The sequence below is a fragment of the Bombina bombina genome, chromosome 6 (genome assembly GCF_027579735.1).
Source record: "Bombina bombina isolate aBomBom1 chromosome 6, aBomBom1.pri, whole genome shotgun sequence".
In the NCBI taxonomy this organism is placed as follows: domain Eukaryota; kingdom Metazoa; phylum Chordata; class Amphibia; order Anura; family Bombinatoridae; genus Bombina; species Bombina bombina.
Genome location: NC_069504.1, coordinates 841,028,187 through 841,055,286, shown reverse-complemented (window position 1 = coordinate 841,055,286; position 27,100 = coordinate 841,028,187). Strand labels below are relative to the sequence as shown.

General features: G+C 37.5%; 1 protein-coding gene across 3 annotated transcripts in view; it reads left to right on the top strand.

Moving 5' to 3' along the window:
- Positions 1-5,197: 5,197 nt before the first annotated feature.
- Positions 5,198-27,100, top strand: part of LOC128663750 (DENN domain-containing protein 1B) — a 348,668-nt gene continuing 326,765 nt past the window's right edge. For all 3 annotated transcript variants that reach the window (XM_053718233.1, XM_053718234.1, XM_053718232.1), the window contains exons 1-2: positions 5,198-5,443; positions 7,748-7,812. In XM_053718233.1, the coding sequence (XP_053574208.1) occupies positions 5,427-5,443; positions 7,748-7,812 (82 nt within the window). In that variant the 5' untranslated portion in view covers positions 5,198-5,426. The remainder of the gene's footprint in view (positions 5,444-7,747; positions 7,813-27,100) is intronic.

Below are 27,100 nucleotides of genomic sequence, written 5' to 3'. Positions count from 1 at the left end.
CCTTAATATGTGTTGAGTACTTTTTCAAGGTGATTCTCCCCCTAAACTCATTACTGTTCATTCCACTAAAGCAGTTGCTACATCTTGGGCCTTCCATAGTCCAGAAATATAAGGTGTCCACTTGGTCTTCTTTGTACACTTTTACTAAATTTTTCCACTTTGATATACAGTATATGTCCCTTCAGAGGCTGCTTATGGCAAGAAAGTACTACAGACCGCCATGCCTGATTAGTAAAATACTGTACCTACCTTTTATTTTTGTGAAGAAATTCTGCTGTGCTCACTGCTACTCAACTTTTCCATTGTAGCAAGAAAGCTGCCAAATACAATGCATACATGAATGAGAGTGGCCATGTTCCACTCAAAAACATATTCTTCTTTTGTTTTTCGTTTTTTTTAATATTTAAAAATGTAAAAAAAAACATTTGTAGCTTAAGCATTGGGTTTGCATGAACCTGCTCTAGATAGATGTGGTTTCTCTAGGAAATACATACAAAACATGGCAATGGACTACACTCTCGAAGTGAACTAAGTGCACATTGTATGTCCTTGTCAGCCCAAAATTAACTAGGTGCATAACTGCACATCCACTGACACAGACAGCTAAACCCAAAGCAGACTGGCTACACACCCCTCTACGGATTTACCACAAATATGCAAGAAAAACAGCAGCAGAACATAGCTGTCAGTCACCTACATATAAGATGCAGCAATTCCTAAAAAAAAAACATGAAATGAAGGATAAAACAGACTGTAAATTAAAAATGTATTTCAAACCTGTCCTCAGGCCTCCCTAACAGGACAGATTTTGAGGATAACTGAACTGGAGCACAGGGGAAATTATTATTATTATTATTATTATTATTCTTTATTTATAAAGCGCCAACAGATTCTGCAGCGCTGCCCATGGGTACTAGGATAACAGTACAGTGGAGAAACAATACTATAAGACACAAAACATTTTCAGACAAATACAGGGGGAATTGAGGGCCCTATTCCTGTGGGAACTTACAATCTAGATGGGTAGGAGTATTGGAAACAGGAGGTGGGGACTGCAGAGGTGAGAATGATATTAGTGAGGAGATAGAGGGCAACTGTTAGTTAATTGACATGGTTATTTTACCTGCTCTTACCCAAGGTAATCCTGACAATGTGGCCTGTTAGGGAGACCTGAGCAGGGCCGGCTTTAGTTGTTCAGGCACCCTGTGTGGGCTACTCCTGTGGCGCCCCCCCTCCCCTAGCTGCTGATTGGTGCATGTACACATTTGCCTCTTGTGATTGTCTAACTAGATGTGTTCAGCTAAGAGCCAGTAGTTACAATGCTGTTTCTTCAGCAAAGGATAACAAGAAAATTAAGCAAATGTAATAATAGAAGTAAATTGCAAAATTGTATGTTCTATCCAAATCATGAAAAAAAATGTTGAGGTTTCCTTTTCCTTTAAGGCCTGTGTATACATGTCCATATAGCCTAAAGATTTAAAAGCTTCTCAGTACACAGGTATTAAAGAGACCTGAACTGTTTCTCACATACTGAAGCAATCAGGAGTCAGTAGCATAGCACAGCACACAACTTGTCTAAATAAAACTCCTTAAAAGCTTGTGTTTAAAAAAAAAATTGTCTTCTGTCCAATTTTTTAAGTTTTTGGATATTTGTACATATGTAGATTTGTTGTCACTTGTACAAGCATAAGCAGTGACAAAAAGGTTATATGGAAGATCATATTTTTTTTTTTCTTCAGTTAATACAATTTCTACAAGTGCATACCCCCCAACTGTCCCACTGTCCCGGGTTGCTAGCCATCTGCCCCACATTGCCCCATGCATAAAAAAAAAAACTCAGAAGCAGCTGACTTTTCTCTCCCAGGGTTATATATAGGGTTGCCACCTCAGCCATGTTTTCCTGGACACTTATGAGTTATACATGCTGCAGAGTTTGCAGGTAGGAACATAAATTTCAACCATAGAAAGCAAACAAATAGGGACACTGAACAGCACTATTCATGTTCCTCACTGCAAACCCTGCAGCATGTATAACTCATAAGTGTCCAGGAAAACATGGCCGAGGTGGCAACCCTAGTTATATACCTGTTAGATTCCCAGTGGAAAATAAATGTTGTGTGGGTTAAGCAGGAGTAAGAAGGCTGTATACCCTCTGACCTCAGGTAATGGTGACCTCTAACCTCTGGTAGCGATGACATCTAACCCCTGGTGATAATACTAGCATGCCTTTAGTTTTATACGATGAGCAGCGCTAACACCAGGGTAACGAACAGTGGCAGCCTCAGACTGCCAGCTAATGTGCTTGCCAAGCCCAGGACCCCATACAATGAATTACAGATACCCATATATGATGTAGTGTGTGTGTATCTGTATGTATAAGTGTGTGTGTATCTGCATGTGTATGTATCTGTAGGTATAAGTGTGTGTATCTGCATGTATAAGTGTTTGTATGCTATGTAGTGTGTGTGTGTGTCTGCATGTGTAAGTGTATGCTATGTAGTGTGTGTGTGTATCTGCATGTATAAGTGTATGCTGTGTAGTGTGTGTGTATCTGCATGTATAAGTGTATGCTATGTAGTGTGTGTGTGTATCTGCATGTATAAGTGTATGCTGTGTAGTGTGTGTAGAAGCAAAAAAACAGAAAGGATTGTCCGGAAAGCAGTCTCAATCCATATTGGGTAAAAAACAATCCTTTATTCTTAATAATTTAATTTGTCCCTCTTTCGAATTTTGAAATGTTGGGAGGTATGCAAGTGGTTCACTAGTCTTATAAAGGGAAAACAAAAATAAGTGTGTTACTAGCATTAACCTTTTAACGCGGTTGCGGCATTCTATTCCATCCTAACCACGACGGCTTTAGCGCCGTTAGGACGGAATAGAACATCCAAGCCGTTTGACTGTCCTGAAGCCAACAGCACTTCCTGGATGGGATCGCGGACTGGAGGGTGTGCCTAGCTTCATAGGGATGCCCCCCTGACCCAATCCCATTATTGAAATCTCGCGATCACGTGCACGATCGCGGGGTTTCAATTTGTCTACATCGGAACGTCATTCCGATGTAGACAAAATGACCCTGTCTTGAAAGGATTAAAACCAGTTTTGCGCTCAATGCACAACAAAAAAAACATTTAAAAGGTTTGTGTATATATAATGTAAAAACAAAAACACTTTTTAAAGGTTTGTGTATATATACATTAACACTAGAGAGGGCTACCCATTTGCTTCTTACAGCTAACTAGCAGTCAAGGGGTTAAACAGTTTTACAGCTAAAAGACAGCACAGCACAAACTATATGATGGCTCACATAAGCAGGGCTGCTGGAGAGAGGGCAGTTACATCTCTTTTTCTATTCGTGAAAGTCTGTTAAAAGGAAAATAAAGAGACGCTTCACTCCCGGCCTTCTCTTTACTGCCGCCCCGCCCCCGTAGCTACCGGTAACCTGTAAGTGTAACAGGGGAGGAAGCACAGTCTGCTGTTTAACCCCACGCCTGGAGTGCTGAAAATAATGGAGGATTTGTATTCCTCTCGTGCCCTGCATAACAGGAACATGGAGCACTGCAGGAGCAATTGAAAAGCATCTATCTATGTTTTTTTTAAAAGGAAATGTAAAGTTGCCTGCACCTCTATACCGCAAAGCAAAAAACAGCTCAAAATAACTGCAGTTTAATTCATGATATGTTTTTAGATATTATCAACTTATCACATAAATGTACCTTTTAGTTTGCATCGCTATATCGCCTGCCTCAATTTTTATTTTTATTTTCCAATGACGATTATCGTTATAAATCTTTCTATTGGTCCCCCAGTGGTATCTGGAAATTACACTAAATGCCCCCACCTTCAATTGCGCATGCGTGTCTCTATGAATGTACTTCGTGTCTAGAAGTGCGTCCATGAGACACGCATGCCAATAGTAATAAGGTATGAAAGTATAATATATTAAAAATAAGAAGGAATGCCAAAAAAAAGTTGGCAACTAGATATAATAGGATAATTGTAATTCATGGCATTAATGTTGATTGTTAAAATTTACTTTCACTTTAAGTGTCCCCGGTTTTTTTTACAAGTTTTACTGGACAGCTGGCAGCCTGTCAACCTAGCCCGCGGCGGCCTCTGGGGTGTTGCGACCATGGGCCTGAGGACAGGTTTGAAAATCTGTGCGAAAGAGCATGCAATTGCAAACAAATTTCCAGTCTATATCTATTATCAAATGTGCTTTATTCTCTTTGTATCTTTTCTTGAAGAGTAAATCTGGGTAGGCTTACATTTTAGCACTGTTTGCAACTATGTATAACATTGCTTTAAACCACTGGTTTTTAAACCTGTCCTCAGACCACCCCAACAGACCAGGTTTTCAGGATTACCTTGGGTGAGAACAGGTAAAATAACAATGTTTACTAATCAACTGATTATTTCACCTGTGCTCCAGTTCAGATATCCACAAAATGCGGCCTGTTATGGAGGCCTGAGCACAGGTTTGAAAACCAGTGCTTTAAACATTATTGCAAACACTGCTGTCACATGCACACTCCTGAGCTTGCCTAGAATTACTCTTTAACAAAGGATACCAAGAGAATGAAGAAAAATTGAGAATAGAAGTAAAGTTGTTTAAAATGTAATTCTCTAACGAATCAGTTAACTTTGGAGTTTAATGCCTATTTACGGTTATATGTATACAATATATATACTGATTTATTAATGCCATGTGAAATGCAAAGTAGATTATTAATTTATATAAAAAGGAATTTAAATATTTGAACATTCACTTCTACCTACTTATTTGTGGTTGCTAAACCATCCATTTTTAATAAAGTTTACAAATCTAGTAATAATAATGGTTTGCATTTTCGTATAAGTATTATAGACTACAGGTATAACACCTTACTAGTGAAGCAATAGCATAAATGCTGCATGTGTATATTGTATATGTGTGTTGGTCTATGTGCACACACTTGAGTCACAAAAGAATGTCATCTGTCCTTGTGATTATTCCAATATTCTCCTGTGCAAGTAAATCATAAGATAAATATCCTCTAAACGCCTGAAGTTTAGCATTTTTGTGTTCTCTACAGGATCAATATTCAAAGACATGCAACACACTTTAACTTCCTCCACAAACCCACACAGGAAACGCGACAAGCTCAGCTGCACTATTAGCCCATCTAACGCTGCTTAGACCTACAAATTTAGTTGTGTTTTCCACTCAGTATATTTGTCAGGAAGGGGACTTCTCACTGTTCTCTGAGAGTACTGGGTGCTAAAACAGGTGCCCCATAGAGCAAACCTGCAATGTCTCCATGGGACATAGTGATTAAAGTGAGGTACACAGGCTCCTGCAGTAAGGCTTTGATATAGAAAAAGTAACGAAAAGACAAATCAATACAATGAGATACTGACATGTCCATGAGAGGAGACAGTAAGACATCATGGGCTCACGCATCAAGTAAGTCATTTTGATATATCTCTTATTGTTTAGATCTATCTGATAAAATTCATAATTCTGTTACAGTTTGGACCTGTGAAATTTAAAGGGACAGTCTACACCAGAATTTTTATTTTTTAAAAAGATAGATAATCCCTTTATTCCCCATTCCCAAGTTTTGCATAACCAACACAGTTATATTAATATGTTTTACCTCTGTGATTACCTTGTATTTAAGCCTCTGCAGACTGCTCCCTTATCTCAGTGCTTTTGACAGACATGCTGGTTAGCCAATCAGTGCAGACTCCTAAATAACTCCAAGGGAGTGAGTACAATGTTATAGTACTGTCTAACTGTGAAAAACTTTCAAAATGCTCTGAGCTAAGAGGCGGTTTTCAACGATTTAGAAATCAGTTTGAGCCAACCTAGGTTTAGCTTTTCAAAAATACCACCAAGAGAACAAAACAAATTTGATGATAAAAGTAAATTGGAAAGTTGTTTAAAATTGCATGACCTATCTGAATCATGAAAGTTTAATTTTGACTAGACTGTCCCTTTAACACAGATATTCACAAAATAATGTATTTTTCTTTTCTCGGGTGTCCTTTTGGATTGGACCAGACTAATTTACTTTAGGAAAGTTGTCCTCTGAAAAAAATGCACAAATTTACAAAAAGACGCTGCACCCGAGAAGCACACTATATAAGACAAGCCGTGAAAATAAATCTTCCTATGTTGTTTCAGCAGTTTGTTTTCATTAAACCACAGTTATAAAGCTGGTCAGTCAAATCATAAGCAATAAAAAACAAGTTTATTATTCTTACTTTTCCCTATTTCTGGTGTACCTGTTCTCTGGCTATATCACATCAGCATTTGCTAAATATGTAGCGCATGTCAATTTGCATGATCAGCAGCTCATAAACTAAGCTGATACTGCTACTGATCACTTGCAGCAGGGGTTGGGGAAAAATGTCCTTGATTTATCTTTAGTTTACTCCTATTATCGATTTGTCTTTGTTCTATTGTTATCTTTATTTGAAAAAGAAGGCATCTAAGCTTTTTTTATTGGTTCAGAACTCTGATCAGCACTTTTTTATTGGTGGATGAATTCATCCAGCAATCGGCAAGAACAACCCAGGTTGTTCATCAAAAATGGGCCGGCATCTAAACTTACATTAGAAATTAGAAAGTTGCTTAAAATTCCATGATCTATCTGAATCACAAAAATTTGGGTTCAGTGTCCCTTTAAGAACAAGTAAACGGTGCTATCAATATAGTGTGGTTTATATGGAACTATAACTATGTTCCTTTAAATTTGAAAGTAACAATATTTAAATGTACTTTAAAGGGACATGAAAGACAAATTAAACTTTTATGGTTCAGACAAAGCATGATTTAATTATAATATCAAATGTAGTTGTCATTGGCCCACCAGATGTGTTCAGCTTGGTCCCAGTAGTGCATTGCTGCTCTGGAGCTGACTTTAACTATGTGCTTAACTCATTTTGCAGGTGTTAAACACATAGCTATATGCAAGCAACAGTGCATTAAAGGGATATTAAACACTTCAAGATGTTAATATAAATTGCTTAATTGCATGTAGTAAAACAACTTTGCCATATGCTTTCATTATTTATTTTGTTCTCCTTTTCTGTAATTTAATTCTGAATAGGCTTTCCAATTCCAATATATATATATATATATATATATATATATATATATATATATATATATATATATATATATATATATAAAGTTTAATGTTAGATATCATGTCCCTTTAACAAAGTAAGATGTAATCTAGTAGACTTTTTATTATATCAGCGCTGCAGAATCTGTTGGCGCTCTACAAATACCTGATAATAATAATAATATGTTTAACCTTTTAAAGCTGTTATGCCGTTCTATTCCGTCATAATTAGACTGGGCTTTAAAGCCGTTAGGACGGAATAGAATGTCATAGCTAACGGCTGTCCTGAAGCCTTCTGAGCTTTCAGGATTTGATCGCGGTCTGGAGGGCGTTCCTAGGGTTGTAGGGACGCCACCCAGACGCGATCCAATAATTGAAGTCTCGCCATCGTGTGCACGATCGCGTGGTTTCAATTTGTCTACATCGGAACAGTTGTTCCGATGTAAGCACTTTAGCCCTGACACGAAAGGGTTAAAGATGCATGTTTATTGTCGCCATTAATTACTATTTCCGTTGTGGTGACTATAATTTGCCATCCTCACTTATTATGAGAGAGTGAGTCTTATGTTGGTTACTAGTAATTAATATTGACCACTGCTATTGTGTCTGTAGAAACATATTTCATATCATTACAGGGAAAACCCAGAAAGAATATTTGAAGGATTCTTTGAAGTTTTGCGCCCTGCATCTTTGGATGAAGGTTTGTACTCATAAGGTGCACCTCTACGTTTTGTGTTATAGATGTTATGTGTGTGATACGTTCATTAACAAGAAATGTAATTCATTATGAAATATATTAGGTACATAAAAGTCTGTTAAGACACTAATATCTGGTTTACCATGTGATTTGTTTCCCAATTATAGTTCTCAGGATTAAAGGGATATTTAAGGCAACTTTTGAATGCACATAGATGAATTACATCTTTAAATATAAACATATTTGCAATATACATGTATTGGCAAAAACGCTTCTAGTAAAAGTTATCACTGTTTTAGTGTTCACATTTTTCTCTGCACGTGCATGTGAAGCATAGCTGGATATTCTCACTGCACCAGCATTTTAAATACTGCAGCTGCTCAGAGCACTAATAGGGCTTGTGTAATGTCAGCAATTAAAAAAATGAGTCATTACCAGATGGCACCAGCACCTTAGGCTCTCTGGTCACGTGCTGTGCTTAAAATGCTGGTGCACGGTGCATACTTAAATACACTTTTGAAACAGCTATAGCTTTTATTAGAAGCATTTTTGCTAATGCATGTACATTACAAAAATGCTTCTATTCAAAACTGAAATGCATCAATGTGGATTCCAATTTTGTCTGGAAGGTTCCTTTTAACTTGTGTTTAGCATTAAGGATAGATAATCACTATTGCCAGGTAGCTAATTTGATCACCTGTGGTGCACTTTAGACATTCTAAAAATTTGTTCCAGAGGACTAGTTAGGAAAAAAAAACCTTCTATTTAAAGGGACAGTAAAGTCCAAATTAAACTTTTATGATCCAGAGTGAACAAGCAATTTTAAAAAACTTTCCAATTTACTTCTATTATCAAATTTGCTTTGTTCCTTTGGTATCCTTTGTTGAGAAGCATGCCTAGGTAGGCTCAGGAGCAGCGATGCACAACTGGGAGCTAGCTATTAATTAAAGGATACGCATATATGCTTCCTGTTATTGATTTACCCAATGTATTTAGCTAGCTCCCAGTAGTGTATTGTTGCTCCTTCAGCAAAGAATACCAAGAGAATGAAGCAAATTTGATAATAGAAGTGAATTGTCAAGTTGGTTAACAATGTATGTGGCTTCTAAATCTGAAAGATAAAGAAAAACAAAAGTATTATGCCTCTTTAACCTTTTAAAGCCGTTATGCCGTTCTATTCCGTCATAATTAGACTGGGCTTTAAAGCCGTTATGCCGTTCTATTCCGTCATAATTAGACTGGGCTTTAAAGCCGTTATGACGGAATAGAACGTCATAGCTAACGGCTGTCCTGAAGCCTTCTGTGCTGTCAGGACTTGATCGCGGTCTTCGGGGCGTTCCTAGGGTTGTAGGGACGCCCCCCAGATGCGATCCAATAATTGAAATCTTGCGATCGTGTGCACGATCGCGTGGTTTCAATTTGTCTACATCGGAAGAGTTGTTCCGATGTAGGCACTTAAGCCCTGACACAAAAGGGTTAAGAACACTTGGGATGTGCATAAACATCAAACTGCAATGTATTTTATAGACCCTGTTAGAATTCATATTGTGTGACTGCATTTATAAAAAATTAAGATTTTTTTGTGTGTCTAAATTGAAAAGATAGAATTAGAGAGAAGGGAAAAGGTGTATGTGTACGTGCATAATTATTATTCATTATCATTTATTTATAAAGCGCCAACATATTATTATGCAGTGCTGTAACATTAAAGGGACACTGAACCCAATTTTTTTTTTCGTTATTCAGATAGCGCACGGCATTTTAAGCAACTTTCTCGTTTACTCCTATTAAAAAATTTTCTTCATTCTCTTGGTATCTTTATTTGAAATGCAAGAATGTAAGTTAAGATGCCGGCTCATTTTTTGCGTGAACAACCTGGGTTGTTCTTGTTGATTGGTGGATACATTCATCCGCCAATAAAAAGGTGCTGTCCAAAAAAATCTCAGATTTCGTCTTTTTCAAATACAGATAGCAAGAGAACGAAGAAAAATTGATAATAGCAGTAAATTAAAAAAGTTGCTTAAAATTGCATGCTCTATCTGAATCACGAAAGAAAAAAAATTGAGTTATTTTATTCAGCACAGAAAGATCTGTTTTCAGTACACATAAAAAAAAAAATATTTTATATGATGCAAAGTTTTAAATATTATGTGCATTTTAAAGGGATAGGAAACCTAAAAAAATAACTTTACACATTTGCAAACTTCGTAACAAACTTTTACTTTGCAAATAACATCCTTAAAGGGACAGTAAAGTCAAACTGAAAGTTTCATGAATCAGAGAGAGCATGGGATTTTAAACAACTTTCCAATTGACTTTGATTATCACATTTGTTTTGTTCTTTTGATATCTTTGTTGAAGATTAAAGCTAGGCAGGCTGACAGAAACTTAGGAGCGTGCACATATCTGTAGCAGTCTATGGCAGCAGTGTTTGTATCTATGTGTAACATTGCGATAAATAATGATGTAAACACTGCTGCCAAATGGCTAAGGACACGTGCATGCTCCTGAGCTCACCTTGTATTACTCATTAATAAAGGATACCAAAAGAACTAAGCAAAATTGATAATAGAAGCTAATCTGAAAGTTGTTTAAAATTGCATGCTCTATCCAGTCCATTTAAATTGAATTTTGTCTTTACTTTCCCTTTTTATGCTATTTTTTCTTTTTTTGTTTACCTGCAATTTGCCAAATAAATTATTTATCCTACCAAACTCCTCCAGATCCTCATTATGTATTTTGTATCAAACTGTTCTACCCAGGTAGAACAGTAATGGCAGCCCGATTGCCCATTTTGTCTTCTCCGTGACTCACGCATAAGCAAATCCTGCTTAACGCCTGCAAGCGGATAAACAAACATGGAGTGTGGGGCATTAACCCCTTCCTGCCTGTACTTATTTGTTACATCCGTACATGTGATTTCAATGATGGGATTGGGTCCGGGAGGAGTGCCTATGACGCTAGGCACGACCTCCAGTCCGTGACCCTAGTTAGGAAGCCGTAGCTGCTTCAGTACAGAAGAACGGCTAGGATGTTCCATGCTGTCCTAACGGCGCTAAAGCCCAGTGCAGTTAGGACGGCATGGAACGTCCTAACAGCATTAAGGGGTTAACAGTCACAACGCATGCAATTGCCCTCATATTGCAGTAAGCATGTGGAGTTTAAAGGGACACTGAACCCACATTTTTTCTTTCTTGATTCATATAGAGCTTTCAACTTTCTAATTTACCCCTATTATCAATTTTTATTCGTTCTCTTGCTATCTTTATTTGAAAAAGAATGCATTTAAGCTTTTTTTTGGTTCAGCACTCTGGGCAGCACACTTTTTCTCTTTTTTTTTTTAAATTGGTGGTTGAATTTATCCACCAATCAGCAAGAACAACCTAGGTTGTTCACCAAAAATGGTCCGGCATCTAAACTTACAGTGTTGCATTTCAAATAAGGATACCAAGAGAATGAGGAACATTTTATAATAGGAGTAAAATAGAAAGTTGCTTAAAATTTCATGCTCTATCTGAATCATGAAAGAAAAAATTTGGGTTCAGTGTCCCTTTAAGGAGACAAAAAGTTAGAGGATCCGTGCTGCCCCGCTATTGGTGGATGGAATTACATAGGTAATGAGAAAATCAGGCCTACAATTAGGGGCAGTGTTAAAGATGGTTGATGGAGAAATTAAAATATAATTTTTATACTGAAGAAAGCTTTGTTTAAAAATCTTAGAAAGTGGATTTAAATGTGTAAACCTTTACCTATCTGATGATGTGCTTTTATTAGTTTAAAAAAAGAAAATATTTATAATCCTTTAATCAAAGCATGTCTTAGCTGTAAAATTGTGGTTTTCAACATGCAAACTACTTGCAGTCCATAAAGGTTAAAAGGACATTAAAGGGACATTCCAGACAAAATTTAAATCCACATGGATGCATTTCAGTTTTGAATAGAAGCATTTTTGTAATATACATGTATTAGCATAAATGCTTCTAATAAAAGCTATAGCTGTTTCAAAAGTGTATTTAAGTATGCACCGTGCACTAGCATTTTAAACACAGCACTTGCTCAGAGAGCCTAAGGTGCTTGCAATATCTGGTAATGACTCAATTTGTTGATAGCTGATATGATACAAGCCCTACTGGTGCTCTGAGCAGCTGCATTACTTAAAATGCTGATGCACTGTGAATATCTAGTTATGCTTCATATGCACATGCAGAGAAAAATGTTAACACTAAAATGATGAAAACTTTTACTAGAAGCATTTTTTTCCAATATATGTATATTGCAAATATGTTTCTAGTCAAAGATGTAATTCATCTATGTGCAGTTATATTTTGACTAGAATGTCCCTTTAAATTCAAACAGTTACAGTTAAAGGGATAGGATTCAGATAGAGCATGCCATTTTAAGACACTTTTAAATTCACTTCTATTTTCAAATGTGCTCCGTTCTCTTGGTATCCCTTGTTGAAAATAAATTTGCACATATCCTAAACTAGTGGGAGCTAGCTGCTAATTATTGCTTGCACACATTTGTCTCTTGTGATTGGCTAACTAGATGTGTTCAGCTAGCTGCCGGTAGTGCAATGCTGTTTCTTCAGCAAAGGATAATAAGATAATGAATCAAATTTCATGATAAAAGTAAATTGGAAAGTTTTTTTTAAATTGTATGTTCTAGCTGAATCATGAAAGAAAATGTTGGGGTTTCCAGTCCCTTTAAATATATTTTTATATTATGATTATATATTTTTTGTATGAGAAAGATTAAACGGACATGAAATCCAATATTTTTCTTTCGTGATTCAGAGGGAGCATACATGTTTTTAAAAAGTTTCCAATTTGTATCTCCTATCAAATTTTGTTTAAAGGGATACGGAACCCACATTTTTTCTTTCGTGATTCAGATAGAGCATGCAACTTTCTAATTTACTCCTATTATCAATTTTTCTTTGTTCTCTTACTATCTTTATTTGAAAAAGGAGGCATCTAAGCTTTTTTTTAGTTCAGAACTCTGAACAGCACTTTTTTATTGGTGGATGAATTTATCCACCAATCAGCAAGGACAACCCAGGTTGTTCACCAAAAATGGGCTGGCATCTAAACTTACATTCTTGCATTTTAAATAAAGATACCAAGAGAATGAAGAAAATTTGATAATAGGAATAAATTAGAAAGTTGCTTAAAATGTCATGCTCTATCTGAATCACGAAAGAAAAAAATTGGGTTCAGTGTCCCTTTAATTTTCATGCATAACTAGGTAGGTAGTGTGTACTTGCCTGGAGAACTACATTGCAGAAATCTCTGCTGTCATCTAGTACTCTTGCTCATTTATAACATGGTTTCAAATATTCTTGCAAAATTTCTGCCATATAGTGCTCGAGACTTGTAAATGCTCCTGAGCCTCCCTACTTTTCAACAAAGTATAATAGAAGTAAAAAGTAAAGTAAAATTGAGACTGAGATTGGTCTGTCTGAATCGTGAAAGAAACATTTTGGGTTTTATTTATCTTTTTAAAGGAACATGAAACCAAAAATGTTTCTTTCATGAATTGAATAGCAACTTTCCAATTTACTTTAAAGGGACATTAAACCCAACATTTTTCTTTCATGATTGAGATAGAGAATACAATTTTAAACAACATTCCAATTTACTTCTATTATCTAATTTGCTTCATTCTCTTGATATACTTTTCTGAAAAGCATATCTAGATAGGCTCAGTAGCTGCTGATTGGTGGCTGCACATAGATGCCTCGTGTGATTGGCTCACCCCTGTGCACTGCTATTTCTTCAACAAAGGATATCTAAAGAATTAAGCAAATTAGATAATAGAAGTAAATTGGAATGTTGTTTAAAATTTTATTCTTTATCTGAATCATAAAAGACAATTTTTGGGTTTAATGTCCCTTTAATTATCAATGCAGCTTCATTTTCTTGGTATCCTTTTTTGAAGGATCAGCAATTCACTACTGGGAACTAGCTAAACACATCAATAAACCAAGAAGTATTCCTGTGTAGTCAGCCACCAATCAGCAACTAGCTCCCAGCTCCTGAGCCTACCTATGTATTCTTTTCAACAAATGATACCAAGAGAACTAATCATATTAGGTAATAGAAGTAAATTGGAAAAATGGTTAAAATTGTATGCTCTAAATTTGGATTTCATATCCTTTTTGAGGTAAAGCTGGTTAAAGCAATGTTGAAACTATCAGGGAATGCTCGTTTCTGTTTAACTGAAACTCGGGGATCAATTACTCAATAGTAATCAGTGGCACACCTCCACAAACAAATACAGCATAGGAGCAATTATTTTTTTACAAAAATAGTGAACTATTTTAAATAGTCACTTAAATAATTACTACATATATTACTACAACTTTTTGTTATATCTTGCTCCGAGAGCCACTGAAGATATCTAGAGATTGCGTAAATGTGTATTGAAGTATATTGGCCTCCTATTCTCAGGAAGTACTAAAAACAGGAAGGTTTTGTTTTATCTTCTATTAACAGAGATTTTGTTTTATTGTAGTTAAAAGTAGTATGCAAGCTGCAGTTGAAGAGGTATGCTTATTTTACATGATCAATATCAGTTCCCAATTATAAAATAAAAAAAAAATAATATATTGGGAAAGATTACAGATATAAATACATTTCTTCCTTGTTCTAACAAGACAGGGTGGTGTATGTCTGTGACACAGACTTCCTTCTTTGTGTAAAGTTTCCTAATCATGTCTTGTCAGAAACAAGTTTAATTGGAGGGGGCGGGGGAGACAAAACCAATTAAAGGACCAGTCAACACAATAGATTTGCATAATCAACAAATGCAAGATAACAAGACAATGAAATAGCACTTAGTCTGAAATTCAAATGAGTAGTAGATTTATTTATAACAAATTTCAAAGTTATGTATATTTCCACTCCCCTTGTACCATGTGATAGCAATCAGCCAATCACAAATGCATATACGTATAGCCTGTGAATTCTTGCACATGCTCAGTAGGATCTGGTGACTCAAAAATTGTAAATATAAAAGACTGTGCACATTTCTTTTAATGGAAGTAAATTGGAAAGTTGTTTTAAATGACATGCTGTATCTGAATCATGAAAATTTAATTTAACCTGAGTGTCCCTTTAAAGGCTGCCATGTTGTAACTTGTGTTACCTTCTCTGCTGTGGCCAATTAGGGTCTGTTATAAATAGGTCACTAGAGTGTGCAGCCAATGGTTGTGCTAGATTTAACAGTGTTCTGCACTTCCATTTCTAACAGGAGCTGCAAAGCTCACAATTTTGAATGGAATTACAGGCAATGAGGACAAAATAAATAATGAAAGTATATTGCAGAGTTGTTTTATATATACAATTTATCATTTTATATTACCATCTCAAAGTGTTTAATGTCCCTTTAAGCCAATTCAATAGGCTGACGCGTTTCAGGTAAACGTCGTACTTATAGCCCATATAAATACATATGGTTTAACTCTGCTTTGAAAACACCACCCAATGCTCTGATTGGTCAAATAAATTAAAGGCACAGGGGTTTCGTTAAAGGTATACAGAACAAATCCTCAGATTACTCAGAATACCTATATTTTCTAAGTGACATTTATCCTAAACATAGTTATAAATTCCTTTCCTAAATCACTCTGCTTTGCCATTCATTGATATTTGTACATAAATATAATTTAATTTTAATGTTATGTGAATAATTATAAGTGCATAAGGAACATCTACCTTACTAATCCTATTGTGATAAAGATACCAGGGTTTAGCCTCCTATAGTTTGAGACTCTGTTTTCAGGCATAATAAAATGTATGTGATACCAGGAGGTATAATGTTAACAGTTTGTACACATGTATTTGTGATCATCTAGATCACTATATGTGTACCTGTATTTACACCTTAATGGTTACACATGTCATGTGTCTACTACTCCGCTAACATCAATAATTAATAAAATCACACTCTGAGTTCAGACCCATTGGAATTTTAGTCTGCAGTCTGAATATCCAATACATCTCTTGTCGTGATAAGTATTGAAATTTATCACCTCCTCTTTTGTTTTCTCTGATACCTTCAATAATCATCCATCTCAGAATTTCACATTTTTTTCTCCTGTCTTGTCGCAAAATGTTGTACCAATGTTGTACTACATTTGTCCACATTAATTGTGGACAAGTGATCACGAATTCTGGAATCTACTTCCCTCGTTGTGAGACCTACGTATTGTAGCTTACACTTTGTGCACCACAATAAATACACTACATAGGCAGACCTACAGTTCAGGTATGACTTCACAGTGAATTCCTCTCCTATTACAAATGACTCAAATGTGAAAGCAACATGTACATATTCACAGGCCTTACACTGATGGTAACCACATCTGAAGGTTCCTTTAGAGCAGAGCTAGGATGACTTTCTTAGTTGGGATGGTGATACCATATTACCAATGGATTTGTTCATTCTATAGAAAAATCTGAATCCATCACTAACCATATCAGCCAATCCGTCATCCGCAGCTAAAAGCTGGAAGTGTTTGCAAATTATTCTACAAATATCTTTATATTAAGTAGATTAGTCTGTCACAAAAGCGACACCCTTAAAAGTATCTGTTTTTTTTATGGTCATCTTCATTGATGTTACCTCATGGCCTGCCCTGTGTATATCCTTGTTATGGTAAACCCTTCCCCGTAACCTTTGGGTTAGGGAATCGGCATGTGCTTTAAAACTAGTTGTTGTGGTACAATTTCTTTTCAGTCTAATAAATTGCCCCTTTGCTATAGAAAAAGGCACATGTCTGGGGTGGCAGCTACTCACATGTAACAAACTATTCCCAGAGATGAGTTTCCTGTACACCTCTGATGTTATGGTTCCTAGTTCTGTCCCTTTCAAATAAAGGTCCAAAAAGTGTATGGAGTCTATGCTAAATTCATGTGTGAATTTTAGACCCAAGTCATTCATGTTGATCAGCTGAACAAAATCCAAAGTTTCATTCTTGTTTCCCACCCAAACCATCAGCAGATTATCAATGAGACAATGGTAAAATGCAATTGATGACCTAAAGGGGTTTTCCTCTGCATAAATGTGGGACAGCTCCCGCCAACCCATATACAGGTTGGCGTAGGTCGGTGAAAATTTGGTCCCCATAGCTGTCCCACACTTCCGCAGATAAAACACCCCTTTGAACTGAAAGAAATTATGAGTCAAAAGGAAATGGGTGACCTGAAGTATAAAGGATCGAAATGAGTCACTTTAATTTGTTTCTGCTTTCAAAAAGTACTCAATAGCCTGTATACCCTTTTGGTGAGGTATAGAGGAGTACAAAGCAACCACATCTATTGTGAGCCATTTGGAACCTTCTGTCCACTGTATGTGACTTAGTAAAGGGATAGGAAACCCCAATATTTTTAATAATTTGGATAGAACATTTCATTTTAAACATCTTTCCAATTTACTAGCTTTGTTCTCTTGTTATTATTTGTTGAAGGAACAGCATTGGCAGCAAGATGAACACATCTAGTTAGCCAATCACAAAAAACAAATATGTGCAGGCACCAATTAGCAGCAGCTCCCACTAGTGTAGGATATGTGCATATTATTTTTCAACAAGGGATACCAAAAGAACAAAGCACATTTGAAAAGAAAAGTGAATTTAAAAGTGTCCTAAAATTACATGCTCTATCAGAATCATGCAAGCTTAATTTTGACTTTCCAATCCCTTTAAGTTCAGTACATGCTTTGAGTCCTTGATATAGCTAGGGAGACCTTGGACCAAGGGTTGCAGTATGTCATCTAGCCATTCAGATAAATGTTCCAGCATTGAGCCAATGCCACTCACTATGGGTCTACCCTGTACATGTTGTAACGATTTGTCCACCTTCATGGCAAATGATGACAGATTGGGGTTACTGGATATTCCACATATAGATATTGCAATGTACAATTAGTTCTCAACCCACGATCATAAGCATCATCCAGAAGGTACAAAAGTTGTCTTTGGAATACCTGGGTGGGGTCTTGTTTGAGGACTTCATATCCATTCCCATCACCCAACTGTCTTAATGCCTCTTCCACATATTGTGATTGAACCAAAATGACCACAGAGCCTTCCTTATCCGCCTGCTTTATTACCAACCTAATATTTTCACCCAAATCCTTTTAATGCCTTTTGCTCTTTTTTCGTTAAATTATATTTGTTGTGTTTTTTGACAATATCCTCAAATCTGTTTCAGCTCTCTTATAAAAGGTTTAGACTATTCTACCACTGCTCTGAATGGGGTAGAAAAGGTATTTCCAGAGGATTGCACGTCTGAATCCTCACAATAGTACTTTCTCTCTCTAGGTCTCTAAGTGCAATCTCATCGCATGTTTCACGAAAAGTCATATGACACTGAACTCCATATATTCTTATCATGTGATGATGCAAAGTGTTTGCGTAAGGTTAAGTTTCTAAAAAAATTATTAAGATCTAACATAGTATTAAATAAATTAAAGCTAACAGTTGGTACTTTTTGCTCTTCCTTTGTTAGAGAGTAGAAAGGTTGAATCAGAAAGGTTGATAATTACAAAGGTTTATACTTCAAGGGATCCCTGGTTTGGCGAGTTGGGTATCTCCCTGGCCGGGGTAACTTATTCCCTGTACCTCCTCCCCCTTCCCTGGGGTGCTGTGCACTCTGAAAAACCTGTTCAAACTGTTCTAATTCATCATCCCTGTCCTTTGACCTCAAATCAGTTACTCTTTTTAGTTTTGGTTGTTGAGTTAATACTGCCCTAGTGTTGTGTGTCAAGCGGTTTGTGTTATTCATGGACCTATTATGGCTCATGTTCCTTTGCAATGTGTCTTGAGTAAACATTTATCCTTCCTCCACACTTGACTGCCCACTATCTTCATCAGATTCGGCTTCACTCTCTGAAAATGTTACCATTTTCCTTCCTCTACTTTTATTCCGCTTGTTCTTTCTAGATCTAGATTGCCCTCTGTGTCTATTAAATCTATCTCTATCTATTGGGTTTTTATAAAGCGCGGCTATTCACCCATAATGGTCTCGAGGTGCTGATGGGTACTGATTAGGTGCGAATAGCTATGGAGTTCAGTCAAAGAGCCAGGTTTTGAGGTCCTTTCTGAACTTCGTTAGGTCGTTAGCTTGTCTGAGGTGCAAAGGGAGGGTGTTCCAAGTTTTGGCTGCCTGGTAAGAGAAGGACCTGCCTCCAGCAGTGGTTTTTCTTATGCGGGGGATGAGAGCGAGGGCTTGGTCGGCTGATCGCAGTTGCCTGGTGGGGGTGTTAAATGATTGCTGCCTCCTATGTTGGAACCTTTGTCCCTTGTTCCATATATATACCTTGCCATCATCATAATCATTATCATAATCAGATACTTTGAATGTTTGATGTTAATAATCTCTTTTTTCATCTCTAAAACTGTGCTTTGCAAAATCCTATTAAATCTTATATAGTCTGTCTTATTCTTTAATGCATTCAATAGCCCTTCAATAGGACCTCATCTATCTCAGTCCTGATACTATGTAACATTACTTGCTTATTATCTATCAATAATTTCATCAGCCTAAATGAGCAGTCATTCAATACAATGTTCCACATACTAATAAAGTCCTGATTATCAGTCTCAAATGTGGAAAATTTGTTTATGTGGAGGCCCCTTGGAATCATCTGTAGTTCAGAATATTTTTCCAAGGTCCAAATGTCCTATTTGAGTTTCTTTTCTTTAATTATTAAATGTTCCATATCTTCCGCTTACCTTTACCGCCACTCTAATCCTCCGCTAATCCATTACAAAGAATGGTTACAGGCTCTCAACTGGCATCTCGCTTCACTCGTTGTTGACTGCCTCTCCAGAACCTCATCTGTCTACTCAGCGCAGATGGGCATGTCACGTGATCGCAATGACATCACAAGCCGCGGTATTCCGCTAGGGATTCACAAACTAAAGTCTTTACAAACACAATACACACCACTGCTAGATTTCTGAACATGAATATTGGTGCATGGGGCCTCACAGCATATATGCATATGCCACTGAAAAACAGTAACTTTTACTTGAAGCATTTTGGCTAATGGAAGTATATTGCAAAAATGCTTCTATTTAAAATGAAAATGCATCCATGCACATTTCAATTTGACCTTTTTATCCTTTTAAGGAAGGGAGAAATTACTTTGCTGCAAATATCTAAAAAAAATAAATAAAAAAAAATTGAATTGTCTGTGCTGGGAGGGACTCGGCAATGTAGGTATTACATAGCTTCTTTCTTCAATATTTTCTCGGTATGAGAGGCCAATATGTTTCTTTCATTGGGCCCTCTGTTCATAAAGTAACGTTTATATTTTTTCCTACTTGTATTGTTCTGCCCATTTTTTATTTGTGGTTTTCTTTACGCGTAATACTCTGTGAACTATTTCTTTTTTTGGGGGGTCCTGAATTGTTGAACTGATGTCTATAGTAAAAGAAAATGTGTTAAAGGGACATGAAACCCAATTTTTTTCTTTCGTGATTTAGAAAGAGCATGCCATTTTAAACAACTTTCTAATTTACTTCTGTTATCTAATTTGCTTTATTCTCTTGATATCACTTGCTGAAAAGCATATCTAGATATGCTCAATAGCTGCTGATTGGTAGCTGCACATAAAGGCCTTGTGTGATTGGCTCACACATGTGCATTGCTATTTCTTCAACAAAGGATATCTAAAGAATTGAGCAAATTAGATAATAGAAGTAAATTGGAAAGTTGTTTAAAATTGCTTGCCCTATCTGAATCATGAAAGTTTAATTTTTACTAGACTGTCCCTTTAAGCCCAGGGGCACTGTTTTCTGCATTGCTGAACCTGTGTCAAAGTCAAATTCCAGAGTTAAAGTGTTGTGAAGAAGGCAAATGGGAATTCCAGTTAAAACATATTTTATCCTGTCATTATTTCACTCTAATTCAACAGCTGATGACATTATCATAATCCTTCTAAAACATTTTACCACAAAGCTTCTATCTCAACATAGGTGGTTGAGTGTGTGTATGTCTGTATGTGCATGTGGATATCTATGGGTTTGAATGTGTAGGTGTCTGTGTATGTGCAAGACTGTAGGTATCAGTGTTTATGTGGATGTCTATGTGTTCCTGTGTGTGCAAATGGGTGCCTGCGTGCTTGTGTGCATGTGGATGTCTATAGGTGCCTGTGTGTGTTGTGTCTGTAGGTGCCTCTACGGGTGCTTCATTTAAAACAAAATGACAGTGAGACATGGAAGGTTGCAATTTAAAATATTGTTTTGGGGAGGGGGAGCCCTGGGCGCAAGATTCTCTAGAAACTGCCCTTTAATGCTTAATTCCACACATTAGGATGTGAAACACCTTGCAAATAATTTTTGTAGTATTGCAGTAAATTTAAATATCAGTCAATTGTGAAAACTTTTTAACTACATTAAAGTGTCAGTAAACCTAAAAATAATGTTATATAATTCTGCACATAGTGCAGAATTATATAACATTATTTTTTAGGTTTACTGTCCCTTTAACTGTTTATTTGCTGCAATTATTTTTCAAATGCCAAACTTCTCCATTCCCCTTATAGGAATTGTTACTGTGGTAGACAGAGCTAGATTTTGTTTTGCAGTTTCCTTTTAAAAGCCTGTTAATATATCCTCTTTGTTTAGGTTAAATATAAAGATATTAGGGGCATATACTGTGCTAAAGCAATGGCTGGTTTTTGAAGTCAAAAGTATGAACTTCCAATTAAAAAAAACATTTTTCTATTTTTAAATTATAAGAAAATGGAACAAAATAAATAATGAAAGCTCATATAAATGTTTGGATTTTTACTAAGCATAATAAGAGACATTAAAGTATTTTTTTTTTATTTGTGCATTAGAAATTAATCACTACATTGCAAACAAACTGCATGCAAAAAAAAAGGCCTCAAAAGAATTTAAATCTGTCATTATTAATAGAAAAAATATGTACAACTGGACCAAACCACTTGAAAAGCCTATTGAATGTTATCTTACATTGAAAATATTAACCAATCACTGAGCAGCATGTAGGAGTGCCAGAGTTCTGCATTCTATGTTGTGTTCAGACTTTCTGGGGAGTGGAAAAACTATAATTTTAGTAAAAGCTGGAAAAGTGCATTGTGAAAGTGATTATGCATAATTAAAAACTTTGCAATGCAAACATCTTGTGAGAAATGAAAAACTTTGTTTAATATCCCTTACAATCTCAAAATGTTTTACAACCCTTTAAATACACTGCACAGTAGCCTATTTTACTACACCATGTAGTGCTTAGGCTTCCAGGTCTTTATTGATGATCTAAAAGAAATTATTTTAAACATTACACTAAAGCATAAACTCAGTACCTTAAAGGGACACTGAACCCAATTTTATTCTTTTGTGATTCATATAGAGCATGCAAATTTAAGCAACTTTCTAATTTACTCCTATTATAAATTTTTCTTCGTTCTCTTGCTTTCCTTATTTAAAAAAAGAAGGCATCTAAGCTAAGGAGCCAGCCAATTTGTGGTTCAGAACCATGGACAGCACTTGTTTATTGGTGCTGTCCAATCAGCAAGGACAACTCTGGTTTTTCACCAAAAATGGTCCGGCATCTAAACTTCTTGCTTTTCAAATAAAGATACCAAGAGAATGAAGAAAATGTGATAATATGAGTTAATTAGAAAGTTGCTTAAAATTGCATACTCTATCTTAATCACGAAAGAAAAAAATTGGGTTCAGTGTCCCTTTAAAGGGACATGGAACAAAGGAAATTATCTTAACTAAGCTGAGACGCATTTTTAAGATTGGCTTTGTCATTAAAGAGACTTGGAAGTCAAATATCCAGGATAACTAGGGGACATATTTTTAAAAATGATTAGTCTGTCTGGGTTTAGGAAATATAATACTTACAGGGAATGGAAACCCAATATTTTTTTCTTTCATGATTCAGAGAGAGCATACAATTTCTCTTGTAAGGTGTATCCAGTCTACGGATTCATCCATTACTTGTGGGATATTCTCCTTCCCAACAGGAAGCTGCAAGAGGATCACCCAAAGCAGAGCTGTCTATATAGCTCCTCCCCTAACTGCCACCTCCCAGTCATTCTCTTGCAGCTCTCGACAAGGGAAGCAGCTAGAGAGATGTGGTGCATTAATGTAGTTTATCTTCAATCAAAAGTTTGTTATTTTCAAATGGTACCGGAGTTGTACTATTTTAGCCTCAGGCAGAAAGTTGAAGAAGAGTCTGCCTGTGGTCTTTGATGATCTTAGCAGGTTGTAACTAAGATCCATTGCTGTTCTCACACATAACTGAAGAGATGGGTAACTTCAGCTGGGGGAATAGCGTGCAGGGTCTCCTGCTCTGAGGTATGTGCAGTTTTAAATTTTTCTAGAGAAATGATAAGCTAGAAAATGCTGACAGTACCGGATTTATTTAAGGTAAGCCTGATTACAGTGATTTAATAATGACTGGTATCATGCTTGCTGTAAAGGGTAATATTTTTATTATTTACTCACATTACTGAATAGATATAACGTTTGCTTGAGGTGTATAAACGTTTATTTCATATTGGTGATAAAACTTTATTCTGGGGCCCAGTTTTTCCACATGGCTGACTAGATTTTGCCTAGGGATAGTTTTTTAAGGCCCTCTCACTGTGAGTACAGGTTGGGAGGGGCCTATTTTCCATTAGTTTTTGCAGCTTGAGACATCCAGCTTCCCTGAAGGAGTCCCCTGAACATATAGGACCTCTCTAAGGGGTTTTTGTGCCTTCCAAAGTCATTGTATGGGCAGGTAGGGCCACAGTAGAGCTGTGGCAGTTTGTTGTGACTGTTTAAAAACGTTTATATCGTTTTTTTTTATCCGGTTTTGAAACTAAGGGGTTAATCATCCATTTGCAAGTGGGTGCAATGCTATTTCAGTCTATTATACACACTGTAAACATTTTGTAAGATTTACTGCTTTTTTCACTGTTTTAGCAGTTTCTGTGATTGTTTTTTTCTCTTAAAGGCACAGTACCGTTTTTATTTTTTGCTTGTTCACAGTTATTAAAGTGTTTTCCAAGCTTGCTGGTCTCATTACTAGTCTGTTTAAACATGTCTGACATAGAGGAAACTCATTGTTCATTATGTTTAGAAGCCATTGTGGAACCCCCTCTTAGAATGTGTACCAAATGCACTGATTTTACTATAGATTACAAAGACCATATTCTGGCTTTAAAAAATTTATCACCAGAAGAAATTGACAAGGAGGAAGTTATGCCGTCTAACTCTCCCCACGTGTCAGATCCTATAAATCTCGCTCAGGGGACGCCAAGTACATCTAGCGCGCCCATTGCGTATACCTTTCAAGACATGGCGGCAGTTATGAATCATACCCTTACAAAGGTATTATCTAAACTGCCAGGATTGCAAAGAAAGCGAGACAGCTCTGGGACTAGAATAAATACAGAGCTCTCTGACGCTTTAGTAGCTATCTCTGATACACCCTCACAATATAATGAAGCTGAAGCAGGGGAGCTTCAATCTGTGGGTGATTTTTCTGATTCAGGGAAGATACTTCAATCTGATTCTGATATGTCTACATTTAAATTTAAGCTTGAACACCTCCGCGTATTGCTCAGGGAGGTTTTAGCAACTCTGGACGACTGTGACACTATTGTAGTCCCAGAGAAATTATGTAGATTGGATAAATACTATGCAGTACCTACTTACACTGATGTTTTTCCAATCCCTAAAAGGTTTTCTGAAATTATTACTAAGGAATGGGATAGACCAGGCGTACCATTCTCTCCCCCTCCTGTTTTTAAAAAGATGTTTCCTATAGACGCCGCTACACGGGACTTATGGCAGACGGTCCCTAAGGTGGAGGGAGCAGTTTCTACTCTAGCTAAGCGTACCACTATCCCTGTCGAGGACAGTTGTGCTTTTCTAGATCCAATGGATAAAAAATTAGAGGGTTACCTTAAGAAAGGTTTTATTCTCCAGCCTCTTGCATGCATTGCCCCAGTCACTGCTGCCATGGCTTTCTGGTTTGAGTCCCTAGAGGAGGCTCTACAGGTTGAAACACCGTTGGAAGATATTATTGACAAGCTTAGGGCCCTTAAGCTAGCCAATTCATTTGTTTCTGATGCCGTTGTTCATTTAACCAAGCTAACGGCTAAAAATTCAGGTTTTGCTATTCAGGCGCGTAGGGCACTATGGCTAAAATCCTGGTCAGCTGACGTGACTTCAAAGTCTAAACTTCTCAACATTCCCTTCAAAGGACAGATCCTATTCGGGCCTGGACTGAAGGAGATCATTTCTGACATCACTGGAGGAAAAGGTCACGCCCTTCCTCAAGACAGGTCCAAGAAATTAAGGACCAAACAGTCTAGTTTTCGGGCCCTTTCGAAACTTCAAGAGTGGCGCAGCTTCAACTTCCTCTAACACAAAACAAGAGGGAACTTTTGCCCAGTCTAAGCCGGTCTGGAGACCTAACCAGGCTTGGAACAAGGGGAAACAGGCCAAGAAGCCTGCTGCTGCCTCTAAGACAGCATGAAGGAGCAGCCCCCGATCCGGAAACGGATCTAGTAGGGGGCAGACTCTCTCTCTTCGCCCAGGCTTGGGCAAGAGATGTCCAGGATCCTTGGGCATTGGAAATTGTGTCCAAGGGTTATCTTCTGAAATTCAAAACCTCTCCCCCAAAAGGGATATTTCATCTCTCACTTTTATCTGCAAACCAGATAAAGAGAGAAGCATTCTTACATTGTGTTCAAGACCTCCTAGTTATGGGAGTGATCCACCCAGTTCCGCAGGAGGAACAGGGACAGGGCTTTTATTCAAATCTGTTTGTAGTTCCCAAGAAAGAGGGAACATTCAGACCAATCTTAGATCTCAAGATCTTAAACAAATTTCTCAGAGTCCCATCCTTCAAGATGGAGACTATTCGAACCATCCTTCCTATGATCCAGGAGGGTCAATACAGGCACTACCAGTTTGTGGCTCTTCCCTTCAGGTTGGTCACGGCACCAAGAATCTTTACAAAGGTTCTAGAGTCCCTTCTAGCGGTCCTAAGGCCGCGGGCTATAGCAGTAGCCCCTTACTCAGACGACATTCTGATACAGGCGGCGACTTTTCAAGTTGCCAGGTCTCACACGGACATTGTTCTGGCATTTCTGAGGTCGCATGGGTGGAAAGTGAATGAAGAAAAAAGTTCTCTATCCCCTCTCACAAGAGTTTCCTTCCTAGGAACTCTGATAGATTCTGTAGAAATGAAGATTTACCTGACAGAGGCCAGGTTCTCAAAACTTCTAAATTCCTGCCGTGTTCTTTATTCTACTTCTCGCCCTTCAGTGGCTCAGTGTATGGAAGTAATCGGCTTAATGGTAGCAGCAATGGACATAGTGCCGTTTGCCCGCCTACATCCCAGACCGCTGCAACTCTGCATGCTCAGTCAGTGGAATGGGGATTACACAGATTTGTCCCCTCTACTAAATCTGGATCAAGAGACCAGGGATTCTCTTCTCTGGTGGTTATCTCGGGTCCATCTGTCCAAGGGTATGACCTTCCGCAGGCCAGATTGGACAATAGTAACGACAGATGCCAGCCTTCTGGGCTGGGGTGCAGTCTGGAACTCCCTGAAGGCTCAGGGCTTGTGGACTCAGGAGGAGACACTCCTTCCGATAAACATTCTGGAACTAAGAGCGATATTCAATGCTCTTCAGGCTTGGCCTCAGCTAGCTGCGGTCAGGTTCATCAGATTTCAGTCGGACAACATCACGACTGTAGCTTACATCAACCATCAAGGGGGAACAAGGAGTTCCCTAGCAATGTTGGAGGTTTCAAAAATAATTCTATGGGCAGAGGTTCACTCTTGCCATCTATCAGCTATCCATATCCCAGGAGTAGAGAACTGGGAGGCGGATTTTATAAGTCGACAGACTTTTCATCAGGGGGAGTGGGAACTCCATCCGGAGGTGTTTGCACAGTTGATTCAACTTTGGGGCAAACCAGAACTGGATCTCATGGCGTCTCGTCAGAACGCCAAGCTTCCTTGTTACGGGTTCAGGTCCAGGGATCCCAAGGCAGCGCTGATAGATGCTCTAGCAGCGCCTTGGTCTTTCAACCTGGCTTATGTGTTTCCACCGTTTCCTCTGCTCCCTCGTCTGATTGCCAAGATCAAGCAGGAGAGAGCTTCAGTTATTTTGATAGCTCCTGCGTGGCCACGCAGGACTTGGTACGCAGATCTGGTGGACATGTCATTCTTTCCACCTTGGACTCTGCCGCTGAGGCAGGACCTTCTACTTCAAGGTCCCTTCAAACATCCAAATCTAA